We start from the raw sequence: 22,664 nt of genomic DNA, 5'->3' as shown, positions 1-22,664 counted from the left end.
CAACCACCACCACCACCATGACGCGTCCAGCCCCAACCACCACCACCACCACCATGACGCGTCCAGCCCCAACCACCACCACCACCACCATGACGCGTCCAGCCCCAACCACCACCACCACCATGACGCGTCCAGCCCCAACCACCACCACCACCACCATGACGCGTCCAGCCCCAACCACCACCACCACCACCATGACGCGTCCAGCCCAAACCACCATCACCACCACCATGACGCGTCCAGCCCCAACCACCACCACCACCACCATGACGCGTCCAGCCCCAACCACCACCACCACCACCATGACGCGTCCAGCCCCAACCACCACCACCACCACCATGACGCGTCCAGCCCCAACCACCACCACCACCACCACCATGACCCTCACCATCACCACCGTCCACCCACCCACTATCATCATTTTCACAGTTATAAGAATTTTTTTAGAGCTAGTGTCTGAAAAACGAATTATAGTAAACAATGGATGATAAGAAAGCGAAAAAGTGTGTTTGTGGGGGATCTCTCTCTCTCTCTCTCTCTCTCTCCTGATTATTATTTTTAGGCCTATTTTTTTCTCTTTGTTTCCTTGTTTGTTTTACCTCCGTGTTTGTTTGTGTTTGTTTATCTTTCATCTGCTGCCGTGGTCCAATAGGAAAAACGAAACACACACACACACACACACACACACACACACACACACACTGAATCCAATAAAGCACGGAACTGACTCTTGCAAATAAAAATAATACATACATTATCTCAAATTATTCATGTGGTGGATTTTATGAGTTGACGGACAGATATTGTGAGGCGGTGAGCTACGCCTAAGCATAATATAATTTCGATGTGACATTCCTGGCTGCCTAACTATCTCGGTGAGGTTGTAAATACTACACACATTTCAATTAGGAGAATGTCATGGCGGTTATTTTGGTGTCCTAAGAATTTTGAAACGGCCATTTTACTGAGATAATTGGCCAAAGGCAAAGCAATCCCCAGAACATATATATATATATTTTTTGTCCGTCTGAGTGTAAATAACAATAAACCATCTTAATCAAACAATGCTGGTGGTACACGCGTCCTCAACACCGGCAGTGCCCACCAGGCCCACGGCGCCAGTTATCGGACCAGGGCCTCGGTGCAACGAACAATCCCTCCCCCCCCCCTCTCTCTCTCATAATTTCGTACATTCTGCGAAGATTTATTTCTACAGCTCGGCGGGTGACCTCTGTGCCCAACAAGCTTGATTGAACTTGGGGCAGCCTCGTCGGACTGTCGCTTCGATAAAGTTGGTGGCTTTTGCCTGCCCGAATAATTGCTCTTGAGGGCGAAGTTATAGGTCTTCTATTAGATTGTTCTTCTAAGAAATACTTTTTCACATTGCAAATGTTTTCTTTTTCTTTCTCCCGACTGTAGCACACGAAAGCGAGCGGCAGGGGGAGCGTCCATCCCGGCCGGCGGCCTTTGGGGAAGTGACCTGAAGGCCGCAGCCAGCCAGTGACCACTCGTCGGAAAACAACGGTGTCAAGTGATGTGGTACTTATACAAAATCATTGTCGTTACCCTAAAAACGAAACATAATACAATATTACAGCTTTATTAGAAAATCAAATCTAGGGTCTATTTGAAATTAATTTAAAAGCAGTAAATATCTGACATACGAGACAAATAAATGTGTTGGGGCTGATGCGGCAGAGCGGCGGACAGAGCAATGCCCGCGATGCCAACGCCTGGACAATCTGGCGTTCTGGAAACACCTTCGCCGCCGCCGCGTGGCTGTGGAGCGCGCGGAAGGTTGAAGCCACCAAATGGCAAAAAAAGGTTGACTCTGGGGCTCTGGTTCTGATTATGACTTTTCCTGTCGTTTCCATTACTGGCATTTGGCTAGCTTTCTCTGGCAGCAATTATTCGCCAAATGCAAGACTTCGCTGTATGTGTACACGTAACACAATTAGGCAAGGGTGACACATGGAAGTATGCGGATGAACACTTTATCTAATGGGACCCTTGGTGAGGTCCGGGTCAGGCAGTCGTCATTGTGAGGCATTATTTTCGGTGCTTGGTAAGTGACGCCAAACTGTTCACGTCTTATGCTTGTTTAAGTGGAGGTGGGCGTTTTATCGCTATCATCACCACCACTATCACCAATATCTATCAGCCGGAGGAATGGTGCATCTGGCGTTGAGGGACGCAAGGGTCCTCGGCGTGGCGGTGGTGACTCACGGCTGCGTCGTCACCTTTTTCACAAAAAGGTAACAAAGCACGGTCCAGGAGCTTCAAGACGTGTGGTGGGCTGATGCACGAAGTATTACGAGGCCGCAGTAACAATAGTTTGGGTAGGAGGGCAGCAAGACGCCTCCACTCGAAATTAGCCGCTCTTCTGGACGCGTTCTTTTCCTTTTGTCCGGAGCAGCGCCTAGAGCAGGTGTTCTTAAAGCAGTGCCTCAGTACCTCCAGGGGGTATCGAAACCAGTTCTCGAGGGTATCCAAAAAGGTATCCTGGAAATATTTTGTGTAAGAATTATACTTTATTCATTTATTTACTGAAAGTAAAAATAAAAAAGTCCATAGAATTCAGCTGTTTATTCATAGTCGTCCTGTTTTTTTTCTTTTTTACAGGAAATTAGAAGCTAAAAGTTGGGATTATTAGGCTGATATTGGAGGGGGGGGGGGGGGGGGCAGCAGGTTGACTTGGAGTTGAACTTTGGGGTGTCGGGGCTGAAAAACTTTAAGCACCAACGGTCTAGAGCTTTTTTTCCCCCCTCGAGCTGCTTCCCTAGCGGTAAAAAATAATAATAATTATACAATTTTTAATGGAATCGGAAAATATCCATGAGTACACCACAGAAGGGTACTGGATCCCTCTCGCAGCGGCGGTGTGTCGTGGGTGAGGGGTCTGCCTGCTGTCGCCTTTGACGCACCAAGTCTTGAGGGATGTTTTTGAGATCTCAGAGGTCTATGGCAAACAGTCTCCTGTCTAGGCCAACACGAATCAAGCTGGCAGAAATTTCGTCAAGTAACAAACCTGACTGCTTAAAAAAAATACTAACTTTTCAAAACATTATCTGAAACAATTTGATGAGAAATACCAATTCCCGCCGGTAACGTTCCCTCCCCAGCCCCGAGAGTGGTACTCAAGTACGCATTGTGACCACGTGACCGGCGGAGGCATCATTCGATGAGGTTTTTGGTAGGCACAAGAAGCATATCGTACGCGTCTGTAACCAGATTACGCTGCCTGATAGACTCCCGTATATAAGCGAGGGTCGCCGCGGGGCACACAGCAGTCCGGGCGGCTCCCAAACGGTGATCACTGCAGAGGAGAGGTCCTTGGCCTTACTGACGTCCCCGAGTGAGTAGCCGTGCCTGTGTTCCCGACGCGGTGTGCTGCATCTGTTCCTCAAACCTTCCTGTCAGTGACTTCATGCATCGCCCTCACAAACCATTTTAAAGGATTTTCAAAGTATTTTCAAAGTACTGAGCTGAGTGCCTTTCGCCGTCTGGTGTTCAGTAAGCTATTTGTTGTGGAGTGGCGGCCGAGTAGTAGTTTGTCACCAATGAGAGTAGCCTTTCATGCTTCGGGTATGTGTCAGCTGTCTCGTGGGCAGTGAGTACCTGAGAAGCCCTTTGTACTTATTGTCAAAGTTGTGCTAGAGCCAGGCATCCCATCGTTATGCCACACAGACGTATACAGGATAAAGCCTGATGCCTCGTCTTCCCATCAGGCACTGACAAGTTGAATTAGGCAGCAAACTTGTCTCGGTGCAGTGGGGTGCTTCCAGCATGATGCACCAGCCATTTTCGCCAGCAACTAATGGTAATTAGTACACTGACTCGTACATTGACTGCATTTTGCGGTAAAAACATACACAAGTGCCTTGACTTCGATGATGAGGCGTTCCCAGTGCGGGCACCGTGCACCGGGGAACTTTGAGCGAACGACACCGCGACGTTGTCGGGAAAATGTGGTATCCAGCATACTGATGTCAAACGCTGCGAAACTACGCTATATTTGTTTGGGCAACGTCCTGACCCGAAATCTTTGCTGACTATGGGAGAACAATCTTTTTTTAAACATCAATTACACGACTGTATTTATTTAGAAATACGAAACACGCAAATTTTCAAGGCAGTTTTTCTAAACATCATTCTCCCGATATTCCCAACGCCAAACACCCGCCTTGCCTTTTACCTTAAAAATGCACCCGGGGCTTCCAACTCTCCCGGGCACTTAATAAATGATAAATATGAATGTCACTTTTTATATTAAATAATTGTGTAACTTGTGGGCGAGCGGACGCGTTGGTTCGTTTTGGTAACCTCTTTTAGTCGGATTTGATTGCCTAGAAAACTGGCCACAAGTGGACACGAAGGACAAATTAGCTTAACATTCTTTCTCGTTACTCGAATCGCGTCGGTGCATTCTCCATATCAAGCGTTATTCATCAAGTGGACGAGAAGATTCTTGTGTTCACGCCGCGTCACACGCGTCCACGCCCAGGTGACGGATGTGACTGGTGAACGGGGACGACTCGAGTATACCAACAGGAACCCCGTGAATGATGTATCTTGAGGTCCAGCTCCCCTCACAAAACACACCCCAACCCACACTCATGCATATATACACGAGGTTAACGCTTCCATCTTACTAACCTGCTATAGTGTTTTGTATAAATATCCCGACACTTGACAACGTTGTATTCCAACGTTGTCAAGTGTCGGGGTATATATATATATATATATATATATATATATATATATATATATATATATATATATATATATATATATATATATATATATATATATATATATATATATATATATACAAAATCTTTGTTATCATTCTAAAAACGAAACAATCTTAACACCATATGACCTTATTGGATCATCCAATGATTTAATTAATTTGTTTGAAAGTAGTAAATAGCTGACATATGAGAGGAAGCGAGAGGTGTTGAGAGTGTGTGGCAAGGTGCAGGGCGGGGCTGACTCCCCAACCGCCAGTTTCTCGTGGAAATTTTATAGAAGTCGCCGGGTCGGCGTACTCACACAAGCCGCGCTAGCGTCGGTTGCCTCACCCCATCCCAAACGTTTCTGTCCCGCCCAAGCCCGTTCTGCCCCACCTCGCTATACCTATGTCTGATCACATCTTTCCTTCCGTGCAGGTTTGTGACCGGCGCAGCAGCACTGTAGTTATGTCTGACCTCGGCGAGTTCTACGGACGACTCAACCGCCTCGTCATGCCCGAGGCGGAGCTGTTCCACTACGGGTACCCGCGGCCCGGCAATGCCCCTGGCCGAGCGCGGGTCGGCACACACCATGGCACCTACTGGAAGGTAATGCCGGGCCCCAGGAAGCGCATTTGTGAACGTTGCAGTAAAGTCTACGAGGTGGACAGCGAGGGGTGGCCGGCGGTGCGGGAGACCTGCAAGTGGCACATGCAGCGGGCCAGGAATGGCGTGCACCCGTGCTGCGGGCATCGCCAAGGCGGCCAGTCCTGCCAGACCTCGGACTACCACATCCACTGTAACATCGACCCTGCCAACCTGACGGGCTTCATCAACACGAGCAGCGGCGCCGCGCACGACAGGTCTGTGTTGGCGCTGGACTGCGAGATGGTGGCCACGACCCGCGGATACGAGGTGGTGGCGCTCGCCGTGGTGGACCACCGCTGCCAGCCGGTGTACGAGACCATGGTGAAGCCCGAGGGCCACGTCCTCAACTACAACACGCCCTTCTCGGGCCTCACCGCCGCTGACCTGCGCGGCGTCACCACCACGCTGCGGGACGTGCACGCCAAGCTGCTGGCTCTGATGGGGCCCCGCACCATCCTAGTGGGCCACGGCATGCACAACGACCTTGTGTGGCTGCGGCTGCTGCACGGCCACATCGTGGACACCATCCAGCTGTACCCGCATGCCAAGGGCTGGCCGAATTTGAACTCGCTCAGCTTCCTGATGGAGCGCCACCTGCCCCCCCTCAACGAGGGCGGCCTCAAGTGCCGCAAGGACACCGTGGCCACCATGATGCTGGCCCGCCTCAAATGTGGCCTCCGGGCCAGGCCTTAGTGGCCCACCGCGTAAGCATAGCCTTAGGGCCATGGTGACCCTAGTGCCGCGCCCGCCACGGTTTAAGATTCATTCCTGGGGTAAGATCCAGACATGTTACAATTTCTACGCCAACGTGCGCATCTTTGTAGGTTACGTCACGTGTGGATCCTGAAAAATTACAGACCTTAATGAGGAATTTATAAACTTCCCGACAAGTTATGTTACGAGGGGAGGTCATTAAGACTTACAATATCTCAGATTTACGTGAAATGCGTCATAATTAATGTTCTCCAAAAATCAAAGACAGAAATCCACACGTAGCGGGGTTTGTGGGAACTTTGTAAGTTACAAAAAATGCAGGCTGACAAATTTTAACAAATTCCTTTCTGGATCCCACCTCTGGGCCGGCCGACAGAGGTTTGTGCATGTTGGGACATGTTTGTACGGTGAAAAAGAAATAAGTTCTTAATTTGTATGGTGTTACTTTTGGGCTAAATCCGCCATTGGTTCTCTTAATTATTCTGCAAAAGGAAAATATAAATGGGTGTTTGTGTTGATGGTGGTCCAGGAACTATGGTTTATATATATATATATATATATATATATATATATATATATATATATATATATATATATATATATATATATATATATATATATATATATATATATATATATATATATATATATATATATATATATATATATATATTGCAAGAAAATGTGTATTATTTCCGTTGAAGATAAAAAAAAGTGTTGGTGGTGCAAGAGTTTATTTCTGTTTGGGAAGTTTGTGTTGTTTGCATTGTTGGAAACACTGATTTGATTTACTGAAAAATGTTAATGTGGGCTCGTTTACCTTAGAATGAATAAAAAAGGGATGTTTACTTGCAACGAGATGTTTGAATATTAGGAAACCAGTACCCATTACCACGTGTGTGTGTGTGAGAGAGAGAGAGAGAGAGAGAGAGAGAGAGAGAGAGAGAGAGAGAGAGAGAGAGAGATCAAATGGGGTATAACATCAAGAAAGTTTACTTGCAACAATTCTCTCTCTCTCTCTCTCTCAACCATGACATCACACGCTTCTTCGCCCACATCCACTCACTCTCACTCTCGTCTTTCACTCACTCACCACCACCACCACCACCACCATCACCACTACCACCACCATCACCACCACCACCATTTGCAAGGAGGAAAGAACGAAAAGACGAAGAGTTTAAAATGATCAAGAGGACAGAGAAAGAAAAGGCTGCAAAACAAAGGAAGGAGAGAGAAGGAAACACAAATGAAGAGATATTCAGAAAAAAAATAAGAAAGTTAAGAAAATATTGACTGCAGATAAAATAATGTGAGAGAGAATAAAAGAACTGGAAGATTTAACAGAAAGACAGAGAAAGGAAAGGCTGCAAAATAAAGAAAGGGGAGAAAAGGAAACAGACAGAAAGATATGCAGAAAAAAAAAGAAAGCTAGTAAAGAAAATACTGACTGGAAATAAGACAATGTGAAAGAGAGAAAAGAACGGAAATATTGAACAGAGAAAGACAGAGAAAGGAAAGGCTGCAAAATAAAGAAAGGGGAGAAAAGGAAACACAGACAGAAAGATATGCAGAAAAAAAGAGAAAGTTAAAGAAATATTGACTGCATATAAAATAATGAGAGAGAAAGAAAGAACGGAAAAATTTAACTAAGAAAGGAAAGGTGAGAAAATAGAAGAAAGGAGACATGCAAAAAAAAGTTACGGAAATACAGACTGCAAATAAAATAATGTGAAATAGAGAAAAAAGAACGGGAAAATTTAACAGAGAAAGGATTAAAGGAAAGGTGGGAAAATAAAGGAAGGAGACATGCAGGAAAAAAAAAGAAAGTTAAGGAAATACTGACTGCAGATAAAATAACATGAAAGAGAGAAAAGAACGGAAGATTTAACAGAGAAAGAGAGAAAGGAAAGGTGGGAAAATAAAGGAAGGAGGCATGCAGAAAAAATAAAGAAGAAAGTTAAGGAAATACTGACTGCAAATAAAATAACATGAAAGAGAGAAAAGAACGGGAAGATTTAGCAGAGAAAGGGAGAAAGGAAAAGTGGGAAAATAAAGGAAGGAGACATGCAGGAAAAAAAAAAAGAAAGTCAAGGAGATACTGACTGCAGATAAAACAACATGAAAGAGAGAAAAGAACGGAAGATTTAACAGGAAAACACTAACACTACTTCCCCTCCATTTCTCGTTTACAAGAAGTGGTGTGGAGTTGGGGTTGGAGTTCACCACTACCACTACCCCCACCACCACCACTACCACCACCACTACCAATGCCACCACCACCACTATTACCAAGCACTTTCTCAGTCACGCCTGCCTGTCACCCAAGATCACTGCGGGAGTGTAAGATTAAATAACTGTGGCTAACCTAAGCAACCTCACACTCACACACACACACACACACACACACACACACACACAGAGGTTGAACTTCGCACTATAGTAACAATAAAAAAAGATTCATTCAGATTTAAATAAAGTACACAAAAATATCGACTTAACTTAACACACACACAGTCATAATTTTTTTACCGTTATTTCTAGAGAAGGGGAAAGGAGGAGGAGGAGGAAGTGGAAGAACTATGGGAAGAAGGAGAGGAGGAGAGAAGGAAGAACTATGGGAGGAGGAGGAGAAGAGGAGGAATAATAATAGGAAGAAAAAGAAGAAGAGGAGGAGGAGGAGGAGGAGGAGGAAGCGCTTAACTACTCTACTCATCTCCGTAACCTTGACCTTGAGAGAATTCATGGACCGTTAAGGAGGGCTGTTTTTTTTTCTTTTTCTTAAAGGGACAACCGCAGCACTAACACAGCAAGCCATCCATCTACTCTTCTGGTACTGAGGCTGTGAGGCGCTGAACTGTGGCAATGCGTCCTTGTTTTCAGCTTCCTTTACCTTCTACCCAATCCAGTTTTAATGAGTTTCTTTTTCACAATCATGGCACAGAAGGAGGGTCAGACTACCACAGGAGCCTAAAACTACCCCTGGAAATGCCTCACCCAAACCCCTATTAATGAAAAGAAGGAATGGTCATGAAACTACCACTGGGAATGCCCTAAACGTCTACTAATGACAGGGAGAAAGGAACGTCATGAAACTACCCCTGGAAATCCCCTAAACGCCTACGAATGACAGGAAGGAAGGAAGGAAGGTCATGAAAGTACCCCTGGAAATGCCCTTAAAATCCCTACGACTGAAAGGAAGGAGGAAAGGTCATGAAACTACCCCTGGAAACGCCCTAAACCCCTACGAATGACAGGAAGGAAGGAAGGAAGGAAGGTCATGAAACTACCCCTGGAAACGCCCTAAACCCCTACGAATGACAGGAAGGAAGGAAGGAAGGAAGGAAGGTCATGAAACTACCCCTGGAAACGCCCTAACCCCTACGAATGAGAAAAAAGGAAGAAAGGAATAAAGAAAAGGGGAAGAAGAGGAGGAAGGAACTGGGGGATGAGGGAAAGGGATGGAGGGATGAAAGGGGAGTTAGAAGGAATATATGGCCATTATCTCGTCCCCTTCACTCAGACACAGCAGAGTCAGCACACAGGTCAGCATAAGTCTTCCCTTCGTGGTATCTCTGCTCCACGTCCTGACTGTTGCTGAGTTGACTGATCCGCTGACTTGGGGAGTGTCAGCATCAGCGGCCAAGGTGACATGACGAAGTTGATTAGCAGTCAGTGTGAATTCGTCTACCAACACACACACACACACTCACGCGCCCCCTCCTCTCCTTCCCTTCCCTTTCCCCTCCACTCCTTCCCTTCCTTTCCTTTCCCCTCTCTTCCCTTCCTATCCTTTCCTTTCCCTTCCTATCGTTTCCCCTCCCTTCCCTTTCCTTTTCCTTCCCTTCTTTTCCTTTCCCCTCTCTTCCCTCCCTATCCTTTCCTTACCCTTTCCTTCCTATCCTTTTCTTTCCCCTCCCTTCCCCTTCTTGCCTCCACTCTCTTCTCTTACCTCCCATCCCCCCCCCCCCCCTCCCTCTCTTTCTCTGATCAGTGGGAGAAGTAATGAAAAACTTATCTGGTTATTTTATTTTATTTATTTTGTTTGTAGTAATTTCAACTGGAGTGTAATTACTGTTCCAAAATATACTTGAAATTGAGATTGTAATAAAAATAAAGTAGTTGTATTTGTTTATTTTTGTGTAATCCTCTTTACTTCTTCGTCTTCTCTTCCTCTTCCTCCTCTTCTTCGTCTTCTCTTCCTCCTCTTCTTCTTCGTCTTCTCTTCCTCCTCTTCTTCTTCGTCTTCTCTTCCTCCTCTTCTTCTTCGTCTTCTCTTCCTCCTCTTCTTCTTCGTCTTCTCTTCCTCCTCCTCTTCTTCGTCTTCTCCTTCTCCTTCTCTTTCTCCTCCTCTTTTTCGTCTTCTCTTCCTCCTCGTTCTCTTCTTCGTCTTCTCTTTCTCTTCCTCCTCTTCTTCGCCTTCTCCTCCTCCTCTTCTTCTCCCTCTTCGTCACGTCCACACACGACTCTTCTTATCTCAAGTTCATGCAGTCGTTGATAATTCACACATTTATTTATTTTATTATTATTATTTTCATTTTTATTTATTTTCTTTAAGTCACAACATAGGGAACAGGCGATCTCTCTCTCTCTCTCTCTCTCTCTCTCTCTCTCTCTCTCTCTCTCTCTCATGACGCCACAACAACAACTAGGAATTAAATATCTCTCCTCCTCCTCCTCCCCCCTCTTCCTTCTCCTCCTCCTCCTCCTCCCCCCTCTTCCTTTTCCTCCTCCTCCTCCTCCCCCCTCTTCCTTCTCCTCCCCCTCCTCCCCCGCCCCCCTAGACAGCAACGCCCCCTCCTGCCCTCAATGTCTTCCCTTTCTATGTCACGTGATACACTAATTCAGTCTGATGGTATTACGTGATTCTCTCTCTCTCTCTCTCTCTCTCTCTCTCTCTCTCTCTCTCTCTCTCTCTCTCTCTCTCTCTCTCTCTCTCTCTGTTTACTGTTCTCAATCTTATTCTCCTCTTTCTTTCTTTCTCTTTTTCTCTCATTTACTGTCTTTTTTCTCTCCCTATTCTTTATTTTCTTTTTTTTTCTTTTCCCTCTTCTGTTTACTGTTTCCAATCTTCTTCTTTTTCTCTTTTTTCTTTGCTCCTGTTTCCCTTTCTCTCTTGTCTTTAACCGTCTTACTTTTTTTCTTTTTATTCTTTAGTTTTACGATTTTGTGTATTTCTTTTTATCCTGTTCACTTTTACCAATCTTTTTTTTTCCTTCTCTATTTCACTTTCATTCTCTTCTAATTCCTCTACCGTCTTTTATTTTTCCGTTGTATTTTGTATTTTACCGTTTTTGTTTTATTTTTCCTATTTTGTCCACTTTTCCTAATCTTTTTTTTTTCCTTCTCTATTTATCTCTCTCTCATTCTCTTCCTATTCCTCTATCGTCTTTTTTTCCCTTCGTATTTTGTATATTACCCTATTTTGCTTTATTTCCCTCTTTTGTTCACTTTTCCTAATCCTTTTTTTTTCTTCTCTATTTCTCTCTCTCTCTCTCTCATTCTCTTCCTATTAATCTATCGTCTTTTTTTCCCTTCGTATTTTGTATATTACCGTATTTTGCTTTATTTCCCTCTTTTGTTCACTTTTCCTAATCTTTTTTTTCTTTCATTCTTTCTTTCTCTATTTCGTTCATTCTTCCTATTCTTTTTTTCTTTGTATTCTTTATGTTACTGTTTCTACTTTCTTTTCTCTTTTGTTCACTATTCCCAAGCTCTTTCTTTCTTTCCTTCTTCCTAGTCTTTTAACATTTTTTTTATAGCGACGCCTTATATTAATGTTTCTACTTTCTTTTCTCTTTTGTTCACTATTCCCAAGCTCTTTCTTTCTTTCCTTCTTCCTCTTTTAACATTTTTTTTATAGTGACGCCTTATATTAATGTTTCTACTTTCTTTTCCCTTTTGTTCACTATTCCCAAGCTCGTTCTTTCTTTCCTTCTTCCTAGTCTTTTAACATTTTTTTATAGTGACGCCGTTATGAATACCCCCCTCCTCCCCTTGGCTCATGCTCCCCTTGCCCGAAGTCGCAGAAGTGGGACGAGAGAGTGAAGGTGTGGGACTGTGGGGTAACTCTTGCAATAGCACCTAAATACATGAAATAGAAGTGAAAAGGGCGTAACAAACTAAGAAGGCGAAGTAAAGAGCAGTTTCAGAGTTTACCAGAGTGGGATGAAGGAGTGAAAGAACGCGCCAACTCTTGCATTAGGAAAGACTTGGTGATGGTGGAAGGTAGTCAGGCAGTTTACAAGAGTGGGAAGGAGTGAAAGAACGCGCCAACTCTTGCATTAGGAAAAACTCGTTGATTGTGGAAGGTACTCAGGCAGTTTACAAGAGTGGGAAGTAGTGAAAGAACGCGCCAACTCTTGCATTAGTAAAGACTGGTGATGGTGGAAGGTACTCAGGCAGTTTACAAGAGTGGGAAGGAGTGAAAGAGCGCGCCAACTCTTGCATTAGGAAAGACTTGGTGATGGTGGAAGGTACTCAGGCAGTTTACAAGAGTGGGAAGGAGTGAAAGAACGCGCCAACTCTTGCATTAGGAAAGACTCGGTGATGGTGGAAGGTAGTCAGGCAGTTTACAAGAGTGGGAAGGAGTGAAAGAACGCGCCAACTCTTGCATTAGTAAATACTGGTGGTGGTGGAAGGTACTCAGGCCAACGTTGCCAGATTGTCGTACTCAGCCTCCTTATGTTTGCCGATATCCGACCCCAAAACTGCCCCCTTGACCTAAATAATTGCCTTCATATATAGTTTTCGTTAAAATGGTTAACTATTGGTGTTTTTAGGCAATAGCTATGGCTCAGAAACCGGTAAATACGCGGCTCTGTGTACGATAATCTGGCAACGTTGTGATAATCTGGCAACGTTGTGATAATCTGGCAACGTTGAGATAATCTGGCAACGTTGAGATAATCTGGCAACGTTGTGATAATCTGGCAACGTTGTGATAATCTGGCAACGTTGTGATAATCTGGCAACGTTGTGATAATCTGGCAACGTTGTGATAATCTGGCAACGTTGAGATAATCTGGCAACGTTTAGATAATCTGGCAACGTTTAGATAATCTGGCAACGTTGTGATAATCTGGCAACGTTTAGATAATCTTACAACGTTTAGATAATCTGGCAACGTTGTGATAATCTGGCACCGTTGAGATAATCTGGCAACGTTGTGATAATCTGGCAACGTTGATTCACGCTCGTATTCTCAGACGCTTTCGGCTCCCACAACTATTCTCCGAAGGCCACAAAGGAGGTTAGTCGGGTTATCAAGAATTTTTTTCCACGTTCATGGTGCAGAAGCCTTGTCAAAGCTCATAGGGTCGTATTATAATACATTTCGCCACCCAAGAACACACATTTGACAAGGCTTTCGTAGGAGTTGTGGGCATTATTTCCGGGAGTAGTTTTATGACCCTGGTGGTAGTGTGACCCTTCTTCAGTACCATGAACCTAAGAAAACAGATTTGATAAGACTTTCGTGGGAGTTGTGGGCATTTCCAGTAGTAGTTTTATGACCCGGGTTGTAGTGTGACCCTTCTTTAGTACCATGAACCTAAATAAACACTCATTAGAACCCGAGTGACCCCCTCTTTGACCTTTAGAAATAGCTGATGTGAAAAGCGAGTGTAAAATAATACCGACCTTAGTGTTAAAGCATAAGTCGAAAACAGTGCAGGGACAACTTTTATCAGTGAATGGCGAAATATTGACTACAGAGAGATTACAGATATATCAGGAAGAGTGATGATGATAATTTTGAGCTATCTTATCTAAATTATCACGTGAAGTCATAACAAGTCGGCCGGATATGGATGATTCGGTTTAGTCTGAGCCTGCTAGAGGAAGGACCAGCATATACAATTAAGTTCAGAGACGACCAAGGGCTACTGTCGACTAGACGTGTCACCCTGGTCTCGCTAACCTGTCTCTGGCACTGAGGAGCTCGACAAACAACGAGAAGTGTGTTTTTTGTTTTTATTTTTATTTTTACAACAAAGGAGACAGCTCAAGGGCACAAAAAAGGAAACAATAGTAAAAAAAAGCCCGCTACTCGCTGCTCCTAAAAAAAAAAAAAAAAATCAAAAGAGGTGGCCGGAAGAGTCAATTTCGGGAGGAGTTTCGGGAGGAGTTGGAGTTTTCGGGAGGAAGTTTCGGGAGGAGTTGGGTTGAAGGCGTGATATTCTCATGATATACTCGTTATAAAGTTTTCTCAAGAGACAAGTGTACTATAGTCGGCTTCACGAGAACTGGCGGGCCTAATCCTTCAGGGGTAGACTCACGGACTTGGCATCATTGCTTGGGTGACGGTCTCTGCGTCGCTCATTGGCTGCTGTTTACTGGATCTAACCTGCCGTGACACAGCCCAAAGTTGCCAGACTGTCTTACTCAGCCTCTTAAATTTACCGACTTCCGACCTAAAAACTGTCTTGTGGACCCCAATAAGGAGATTCAATAATAGATATCGTTAAAATAGTTCATTCCAGATGTTTCTTGGCAATAGTTAGGTGTCAGAAACCAGTAAATACTATGCTCTGAGTACGACAATCTGGCAGTGATATAATTTAGACTTGTGATTTGACAGTCTGTATTCTAACACAGGTTTGCTTGAGAATTGACATAATATCACACCAAACAAAGTGTAATTTTAATCTTAAATCCCTGCCGGACAGATCTAACGACAGGTTGTCTACCAGTACGTGGGGTTAGTTGCAGCGAAGGAACGGTTGAACTTTGATCAGGAAGATGGTGTTGGATGGGGCATTACTCAGTAAGGAATCTTGCATAAAAATCGTGGAAAGGCAAGAGTTTCGAGGCTAACCAGAGAGCGAGATGAAAGACTAAAGCGTGGATGAACTCTGCATTAGTAAGATGAAAAAAGTTGTGTTGCAATGACTAAGCGCCGCCTTCCACTATAATTTTTTTTAAAGTTCAGCCTGTAGCACTTGTAGGGTTTCTTGATGGGGCCTGATGGTCGGCCCCAGGCCGTTAGAGGTGCATGCAAGTGTTTATAGTGGCGCCATCTTGATGGCTACTGCTGTCTCCCGGAACTCATCTCTGCTCCATTCTACAGCCTCTATCCCTTGTGCTCCCTATCCTACTCCATAGCTGTGCGACGTAGACACTAAATACAAGCTTGAAAAGATGGACTGATACCTTTGGTAGTAAGTGCCTACGCAGAATCATGGGTTATCGCTGGAATGATCTTGTGTCAAACCGGCGATTACTTCACGAGAGTGAATCAAGGCCTATTACCTGATTAGTCCGTGAACGCTAACTCCGGCTACACGGGCGTGTAGTACGCTACCCAGGAGCCGACCCTGCTCACCAGGTTATTTCTGTAAGAGACAACCCCGAGTGGGGGAGACGAAAGGGACGCCACAGAATTAGTAACTGAGTAAGTCGACAGATCCCGCCACGAGGTGCTTGAGATGGGGAGGGGACCGGCACGGAGACGTGCCCGGAGGAACCCTCATGTTTGGAGTCTTAGGGTGGGCGAGGCGACGCGCCTCCCGGCGCCTGCCCATAATGATTGATTGATCATGACCCTTTAATTCCAGGCTCCTTCTCTTCCCTTTTCCTTTATGATGCGGGAAACCTTTCAAAAAATACAAAAAAAAAATTCAAAGAACGAAGTCACAATGTATGGAATGGTTTGCCTCAAAACGTCGTCGAAAGCTAAACTATTTGCACGTTCAAAAACGGACTAGACAAATATTTAGAAGCTAGCCCGAACATCCGCTATTTTGCTCCGGTCTAAGAGAAAGTAGTGTTAGCTTAGTTGTCGTGTGTGATCTTCCTTCTGTCCATGTAAAAATTCCATTGTAGTTATTCTATACTACATGGTATTCTTCCTTTTCATGCCAGCTTCGGCTGGAGGGAATGGTGGGAGCCTTCACCTTTGCTGTCCTGTGTCTCTGACTCGTAGATTAGAGTAGATGGTAGCAACAACAAACATCCTAGTTAAGACCAAGAGGTCTGTTGCTGTTTGCTTTTCCTTTGTACTTCCTCTGTATTTTGTAATTCTTTCCTCTCCCGTGCAGGTTCGTGACCTGCGCAGAAGCATCACAGTCATGTCTGACCTCAGTGACTTGTACAACCACCTGGACTGCCGCGTCATGCCTGAGGAGAGGCTGTTCCGCTACGGGTACCCGCGGCCCGGCAACACTCCCGGCCAGGCACGAGTCGGCATACACCGTTGCAACAACTGGAAGGTAATGCCGGGCCCAAGAATGCACAACTGTAAACGTTGCGAAAAAGTGTACAAGGTGGACAGCAAGGGGTGGCCGGTGGTGCGGGAGACCTGCAAGTGGCACATGCAGCGGGCCAGGAATGGCGTGCACCCGTGCTGCGGGCATCGCCAAGGCGGCCAGTCCTGCCAGACCTCGGACTCCCACATCCACTGTGACATCGACCCTGCCAACCTGACGGGCTTCATCAGCACGAGCAGCGGCGCCGCGCACGACAGGTCTGTGTTGGCGCTGGACTGCGAGATGGTGGCCACGACCCGCGGGTACGAGGTGGTGGCGCTCACCGTGGTGGACCACCGCTGCCGGCCGGTATACGAGACCATGGTGAAGCCCGAGGGCCACGTCCTCGACTACAACACGCCCTTCTCGGGCCTCACCGCCGCTGACCTGCGCGGCGTCACCACCACGCTGCGGGACGTGCACGCCAAGCTGCTGGCTCTGGTGGGGCCCCGCACCATCCTGGTGGGCCACGGCATGCACAACGACCTTGTGTGGCTGCGGCTGCTGCACGGCCACATCGTGGACACCATCCAGCTGTACCCGCATCCCAAGCGCTGGCCGAATTTGAACTCGCTCAGCTTCCTGATGCAGCGCCACCTGCCCCCCCTCAACGAGGGCGGCCACAAGTGCCGCAAGGACGCCGTGGCCACCATGATGCTGGCCCGCCTCAAATGTGGCCTCAGATCCAGGCCTTAGTAGCACGCCTGAGTGACGCCGGACGCCTCGCTCAATCAGTTACTCTTCTGACCTGGTGGGGAGGACCGATTCACTAGGCTCCAAAACGCATCCCCGTTCCATTTTGGCTTTCAAATTTCGAGCAACCTTTCCCGATATGTTTACTCTTAAGATTTTTTTCTTTACCATTCTCAAATCAGTTAAGAGAACCTACAATTTGTTATTGGAAACCCTCATTCACCCGCTAGCTAGCCAGCCACCGTATCTGTTAGCCACCCAGATGTCAGAACTGACTAGTAAAAAGATAAGGAAATAAGATTCTTGATTTATATGGTGTAAATTTAGCGTTGATGAGAAACGAAGCAGCCAATGGTCCTCTAACAATATTTTGCAACAAGAAAATTGGTGTTTGTGTTGATGGTGTGGTTTGTAAGGAAAACGTAGTTTCATTGTCGGAAGCCCTGCTGTGCCTTCACCTGCTGTGCCTTCACCTGCTGTGCCTTCACCTGCTGTGCCTTCACCTGCTGTGCCTTCATGACATGATGATCACCGTCCTCTGATCCTTCATCGTTACTGGACTGTAGTGTTGACTGGTACTTATGAAAACTGCCCCTATACAGGACTTTTGAACATATTCACACATATAACACTGTGACGGATTTACTGGTGTGGTAATAAACAGTTCTATTTGCTCCTGCTTTAAATGAAACAGCTTTGTGGGTTAATGGCTACATCAAACAAGTAAGTTCTGTCTGTCAGCAATGATATGACTCACCCAAGTATGCAAAATAAGATACTGGAAGTGAAGTGTGTGGAATTCAATGAAGGCGAAAAAAGAAGTCGCCGTTGTTTTTTGAGTAGATAAATATTTAGTGAGCTCTTGGAACACGGCGCTTTGTCTGGGTCTATTTATCTAAGTCTATATATACCAAGTCAAGTCACTCTGCTTCAAAACTGCGACCGGTACGCGCAGGAGGCGGTTTTGGGGCGGAGCAGCGCGATAACGTCACTTGGAGCTGAATAAATAAATAAATAAATAAATATCCGCCAGTTCAGGGGTGACTAAAGTTGCGGCCGTGTGTGCACTCTGGATATGCATTCTCGTCTACTTTCACAGCGCGTTCAGGCAAGCCACTGACGAAAAAATATGTCTTTTTATTGTGCTTTTGCGTGACTGTAATTTCAATGACTACAATCGGCGGTGTGGGGTGTGAGGGAGGGCATGTTGAAGTGATTGATTTAAATTAGTACGCCTTTCCTCGTTTTCTCTAAATCCCTGTTTCTACATTCTCTAGTGTGGCTCCAAGCAGTGTCACGCATAAACCACGCCTCGGCCGTGTCTCCTCCCACAAACCTGCGTATGACTTGACTTGGTGTATATAGACTTAGCTATTTATGTTAAGACAAGAATAAACGTTTGACACACACACACACACAGCTCCCTGGTACAATGGATAAGGAGTTCCAATGCTAAAATGCCGGCTGAGGTTCGCGCCTGGTTCACGGATACTGTACCCCATCGAGCAAGGGAAAGGGGGTGAGGTGGTGATGATGATATATGTCTTGAGTGATGGCGGTAATGGTTGTGACGTGGTGGTGGTGATGGTGGTAGTGATGATGGTGATGATGGTGGAAGTGTATATCAGTAATCGTGACCTCAACTTGTCATGCCGTTAATATTTTTTTTCAGGAAAGGAGGCAGTTCAAGGACAAAAAAACAAAAACAACAACAAAAAAAGCCGGAAGAGGTCAAAAGGTACCCATAGATCGGTCCAGTGACCCCCCAAAAGCTTCTGGACTGGTGCTGGGTGGCGATCACGAGTCTTAGGTCCACATTATTAAACATACCGAGTTCCCTTTATTACTATTTCCCAAGACCACAGAAAAGACTAACCGGGCTTAAATGGGTGATATTGTTCAACGTGTCGGGCTTCTACTACGACTGTCTCCCTAGCCCACAAAGATAAGATCAACCGGACTTTCATGGGTGTGTTTTCCCGATGAAGGTGCAGAGGCCGTGTAAAACTATCACTGGGATCACAAAACAGTCCATGAGAATCCCAGCAGCACACGACTTTCTACTCAAGCTCATCCCTATACTGTCCAAATCCCTTATGCAAGAGTTAACCAGCATCGTCATTCTTTCATTCCTCAAGCTGGTACACTCTGGAAACTCGAAATTGACTTCTCTTTTGGCCACTCTTAACTCTTTTTAAAGGAGCAGTGGCCAAAAGAGAGGTCAATTTCGAGTTTCCAGAGTTTACCAGCTTGAAGGATGAAAGAATGAAGATGCTGGTTAACTCTTGCATAGAGGATTTGGACAGTATAGGGATGAGCTTGAGAAGATTGAGTATTTTTTTTTTTTTTTGCCCTTGAGCTGTTTCCTTTACTAAATAAATAAATAAATAAATAATCCATGAGAGGCTTTTAAAACAGGCGAACTGATGCGTCGATACGTTTAAGAATGCGGAGTCTAGTACGTGACCGGACCGTGGGTGAATAACGAACACAAAGAGAACCGTTGCATTGATTACGACGACGCTGCTCAGGTTCAGGACGCGTTGGCTACAGGGTCGGTCTCTCTCTCTCTCTCTGCGTGGGCGTGGCGATAGACTGCATAACAAAGAGGTCACGTCACTGATAACCACCACCACCACCATAATCATCACCATCACTAACATCAACACCATTACCCCCTACACATATCCACCACCACCACCACCACCATAATCATCACCATCACTAACATCAACACCATTACCCCCTACACATATCCACCACCACCACCACCACCACCATCACTAACATCAACACCATTACCCCTACACATATCCACCACCACCACCACCACCATCACTAACATCAACACCATTACCCCCTACACATATCCACCACCACCATAATCATCACCATCACTAACATCAACACCATTACCCCTTACACATATCCACCACCACCACCACCACCACCATTACCCTCCTACACACATTTCTACCACCACCATCACCACAATCACTACCACCACCATCACCATCATAACCCTCCCCTACATATCACGTTTCTACCACCATCACCACCACTTCTACTACCACTACCACCATTATTACTACTATCATCCCAACCACCATCACCACCATTACCCTTTCAATATACCATTTCTATCACCACCACTTCTACCTACCACTATTGCTATCATCCCCATCACTACCATCACCACTACCATAACCCCCCCTACACATAACATTTCTACCACCACCACCACTTCTACTACCACTATTACTACAATCATCGCCATCACTACCACCATTACCCTTTCACTATGCCATTTCTATCACCACTTCTACCTACCACTACCACCATCTACTACTATTTTCATAACCACAACCATAACCACGACCACATAAATCACCATCAGTACTACCACTTACACTACCACAACCTCACTACTACTACTAACACCATCACCACCACCACCACCCCATGAATCAAGATGCTGGGATTTCTTCTCTTGCAACACCATATACGCAACAAAAACACGTCTTCTACTCGTTTAGAGGTGGTGGTGGACGTGTTTAAAACCGGTACCAACATCACCACCACTATCAGGAGGTGTTTTGCTGCCTCAGGTGTTATGGAGGGCAAGGGTTGGTTGGTGGCGAGTGAGTCAGCGTTGCCTCGTCACTTCTCCACGAATAATTAATGACTTAGACTTATTGATTCCTTTTAGTGATCTGTAGTTTACTCTGATTTTTATTTTTATTTTTTACTTTGGTTTCGTTGCCCTGTCACATCTACACCAATTACGAAGCCAGGTATACAATTACGTAGCCAGGTATACAATTACGTAGCCAGGTAAACAAAGACTTCATTTTATTTCCCTTCCTTTCACCTGTCCACCCTTATCACTTTCAGTTCTTCTTTTCTATCTTACCTAACCTAACCTAACCCTACCACCATTACCCCTACTACTACTACTACTACTACTATTTCTACCACCATCGCCAGCGTCATATATTATAGAAAAAGAGAAAAAGATGTGTGTGTAGATGCGGTCACGTTATCTGTCCTTGGTTAACCGTCCACTATGCACACCTGACCACAGCCGAGCCAAGCAGTCACGCGAGGTACAGCAACGCAAGAACAACAGCAGCCGGACAGCAAAAACGTGTCGCCAGATTTGAACATAACTCATTACCAAAGTTCGCAGATTTCAACGTTATATAAGTTTTTCATTATCATAATCATTAAGAGAGATGATTTATTCTATTCTCGGCTATGGCATAAGCTCGTATAAGTGGGGCCAACTAACGTACTTGATAACCAGCAGCTTGTTGAGAAAAAAAAAAACACGTGCAGACGAATGTGTACTTTGAGAAACAGTTTGCAAGGGTGGGTTTTATACTTTTATTCTCAAGATCCTCAGCGATGGCATAAGCTCGTATTAGAGGGACAGACTAATGTACTTGATAACCAGCAGCTTGTTGACAATAAAACCCACACGTGCAGACGAATGTGTATTTTAGGAAACAGTTTGCAAGGGTGGGTTATATTCACAAGATAATCACATCAGCATGAATATCCCAGTTTAACAGCAGCTTGTTCTTTATTTTCAGACTGTGCAGACCAACACGAATCAGGCAAGGCAGCACTTTCATGTTTGCCAACCCATGCCATAATTAGGTGACAAAAATACAAAATGGCAACCCTAACGTGGCACCATTCCCTCCCGCCCGTGAAGCGACAGGAAGCATACGATACGCGTCCGATACGAGAGTGTAGTGCCTGGGGATGACTGACTCACTGTTGCACTCCCGTATATAAGAGGCTCGCAGAGGTTTGTACAACACACCCCGGACGGTTCCTGAAGAGCGAGGTTACTGTAGACGTTAGTTCCTTGCTGCCAACCCTGAGTGAGAAGCGGTACCTTGTCGAGCCTGTGCTGTAGACGATCAGTGTTGTGTGTGGGTGAGGTGGTTGTGGTGTGCAGAGTGAGTACATGTTCTTTTAGGGAACGGGCAAGTTATTATCCCCGAGTGAGTAGCAGTGCCTTGTCGAGCCTGTGCTGTAGACGATCAGTTGTGTGTGTGTGTAGTGGTTGTGGAGTGCAGAGTGAGAACATGTTTTTTTAGGGAACGGACAAGTTGTTGCTTTTTCATCAAACTGGGGTAGCGTGAATTCAATGATAAGCAACGAGTACATGTGTATACCCCCTTTCCCTTGTCCCTTTCCCTAGTGACAGTATAGCGAGAACTCAATAAGCTATAAGAACATGTGTATACCCTTTCCCTTGTCCCTTTCCCTAGTGACAGTATAGCGATAACTCAATAAGCAATAAGAACATGTGTATACCCCCTTTCCCTTGTCCCTTTCCCTAGTGACAGTATAGCGAGAACTCAATAAGCTATAAGAACATGTGTATACCCTTTCCCTTGTCCCTTTCCCTAGTGACAGTATAGCGATAACTCAATAAGCTATAAGAACATGTGTATACCCCCTTTCCCGTGTCCCTTTCCCTAGTGACAGTATAGCGATAACTCAATAAGCTATAAGAACATGTGTATACCCCCTTTCCCTTGTCCCTTTCCCTAGTGACAGTATAGCGAGACCTCAATAAGCTATAAGAACAAGTGTATATCCCCTTTCCCTT

General features: G+C 45.4%; 3 protein-coding genes and 1 long non-coding RNA gene across 13 annotated transcripts in view; 2 read left to right on the top strand and 2 right to left on the bottom strand.

Moving 5' to 3' along the window:
- The window catches only part of LOC127002773 (LIM and SH3 domain protein 1-like), a 112,291-nt gene that overhangs the window by 50,289 nt on the left and 39,338 nt on the right, over window positions 1-22,664 (bottom strand). The window lies entirely within an intron of this gene.
- The window catches only part of LOC127002775 (putative exonuclease GOR), a 35,456-nt gene continuing 15,983 nt past the window's right edge, over window positions 3,192-22,664 (top strand). Inside the window, exons 1-3 of one of the 6 annotated variants that reach the window (XM_050868911.1) lie at window positions 3,192-3,355; window positions 5,172-5,596; window positions 16,561-16,612. In XM_050868911.1, coding sequence (XP_050724868.1) covers window positions 5,202-5,596; window positions 16,561-16,612 — 447 coding nt within the window. In that variant the 5' untranslated portion in view covers window positions 3,192-3,355; window positions 5,172-5,201. Of the gene's footprint in view, window positions 3,356-5,171; window positions 6,655-16,560; window positions 17,707-22,664 lie in introns of those variants that run through there. The other 5 variants (XM_050868909.1, XM_050868910.1, XM_050868907.1 and 2 more) reach the window with 5 other exon arrangements.
- The window catches only part of LOC127002776 (uncharacterized), a 20,880-nt gene continuing 3,620 nt past the window's right edge, over window positions 5,405-22,664 (bottom strand). Inside the window, exons 2-3 of the long non-coding RNA XR_007756532.1 lie at window positions 16,517-16,729; window positions 5,405-5,552 (exon numbers count right to left, since the gene is read on the bottom strand). This is a non-coding gene — a long non-coding RNA (uncharacterized LOC127002776). The remainder of the gene's footprint in view (window positions 5,553-16,516; window positions 16,730-22,664) is intronic.
- LOC127002774 (exonuclease GOR-like) overlaps window positions 21,697-22,664 on the top strand; it is a 5,330-nt gene continuing 4,362 nt past the window's right edge. The window contains exon 1 of one of the 3 annotated variants that reach the window (XM_050868905.1): window positions 21,697-21,851. The gene's annotated coding sequence lies outside the window, so the exon portion shown is untranslated. Of the gene's footprint in view, window positions 22,006-22,664 lie in introns of all 3 variants that reach the window. The other 2 variants (XM_050868904.1, XM_050868902.1) reach the window with 2 other exon arrangements.

The sequence above is a fragment of the Eriocheir sinensis genome, chromosome 24, assembly GCF_024679095.1.
Source record: "Eriocheir sinensis breed Jianghai 21 chromosome 24, ASM2467909v1, whole genome shotgun sequence".
NCBI lineage: Eukaryota > Metazoa > Arthropoda > Malacostraca > Decapoda > Varunidae > Eriocheir > Eriocheir sinensis.
The sequence above is the reverse complement of the archived record's forward strand: the minus strand, read 5'-3'. Positions and strand labels throughout refer to the sequence as shown.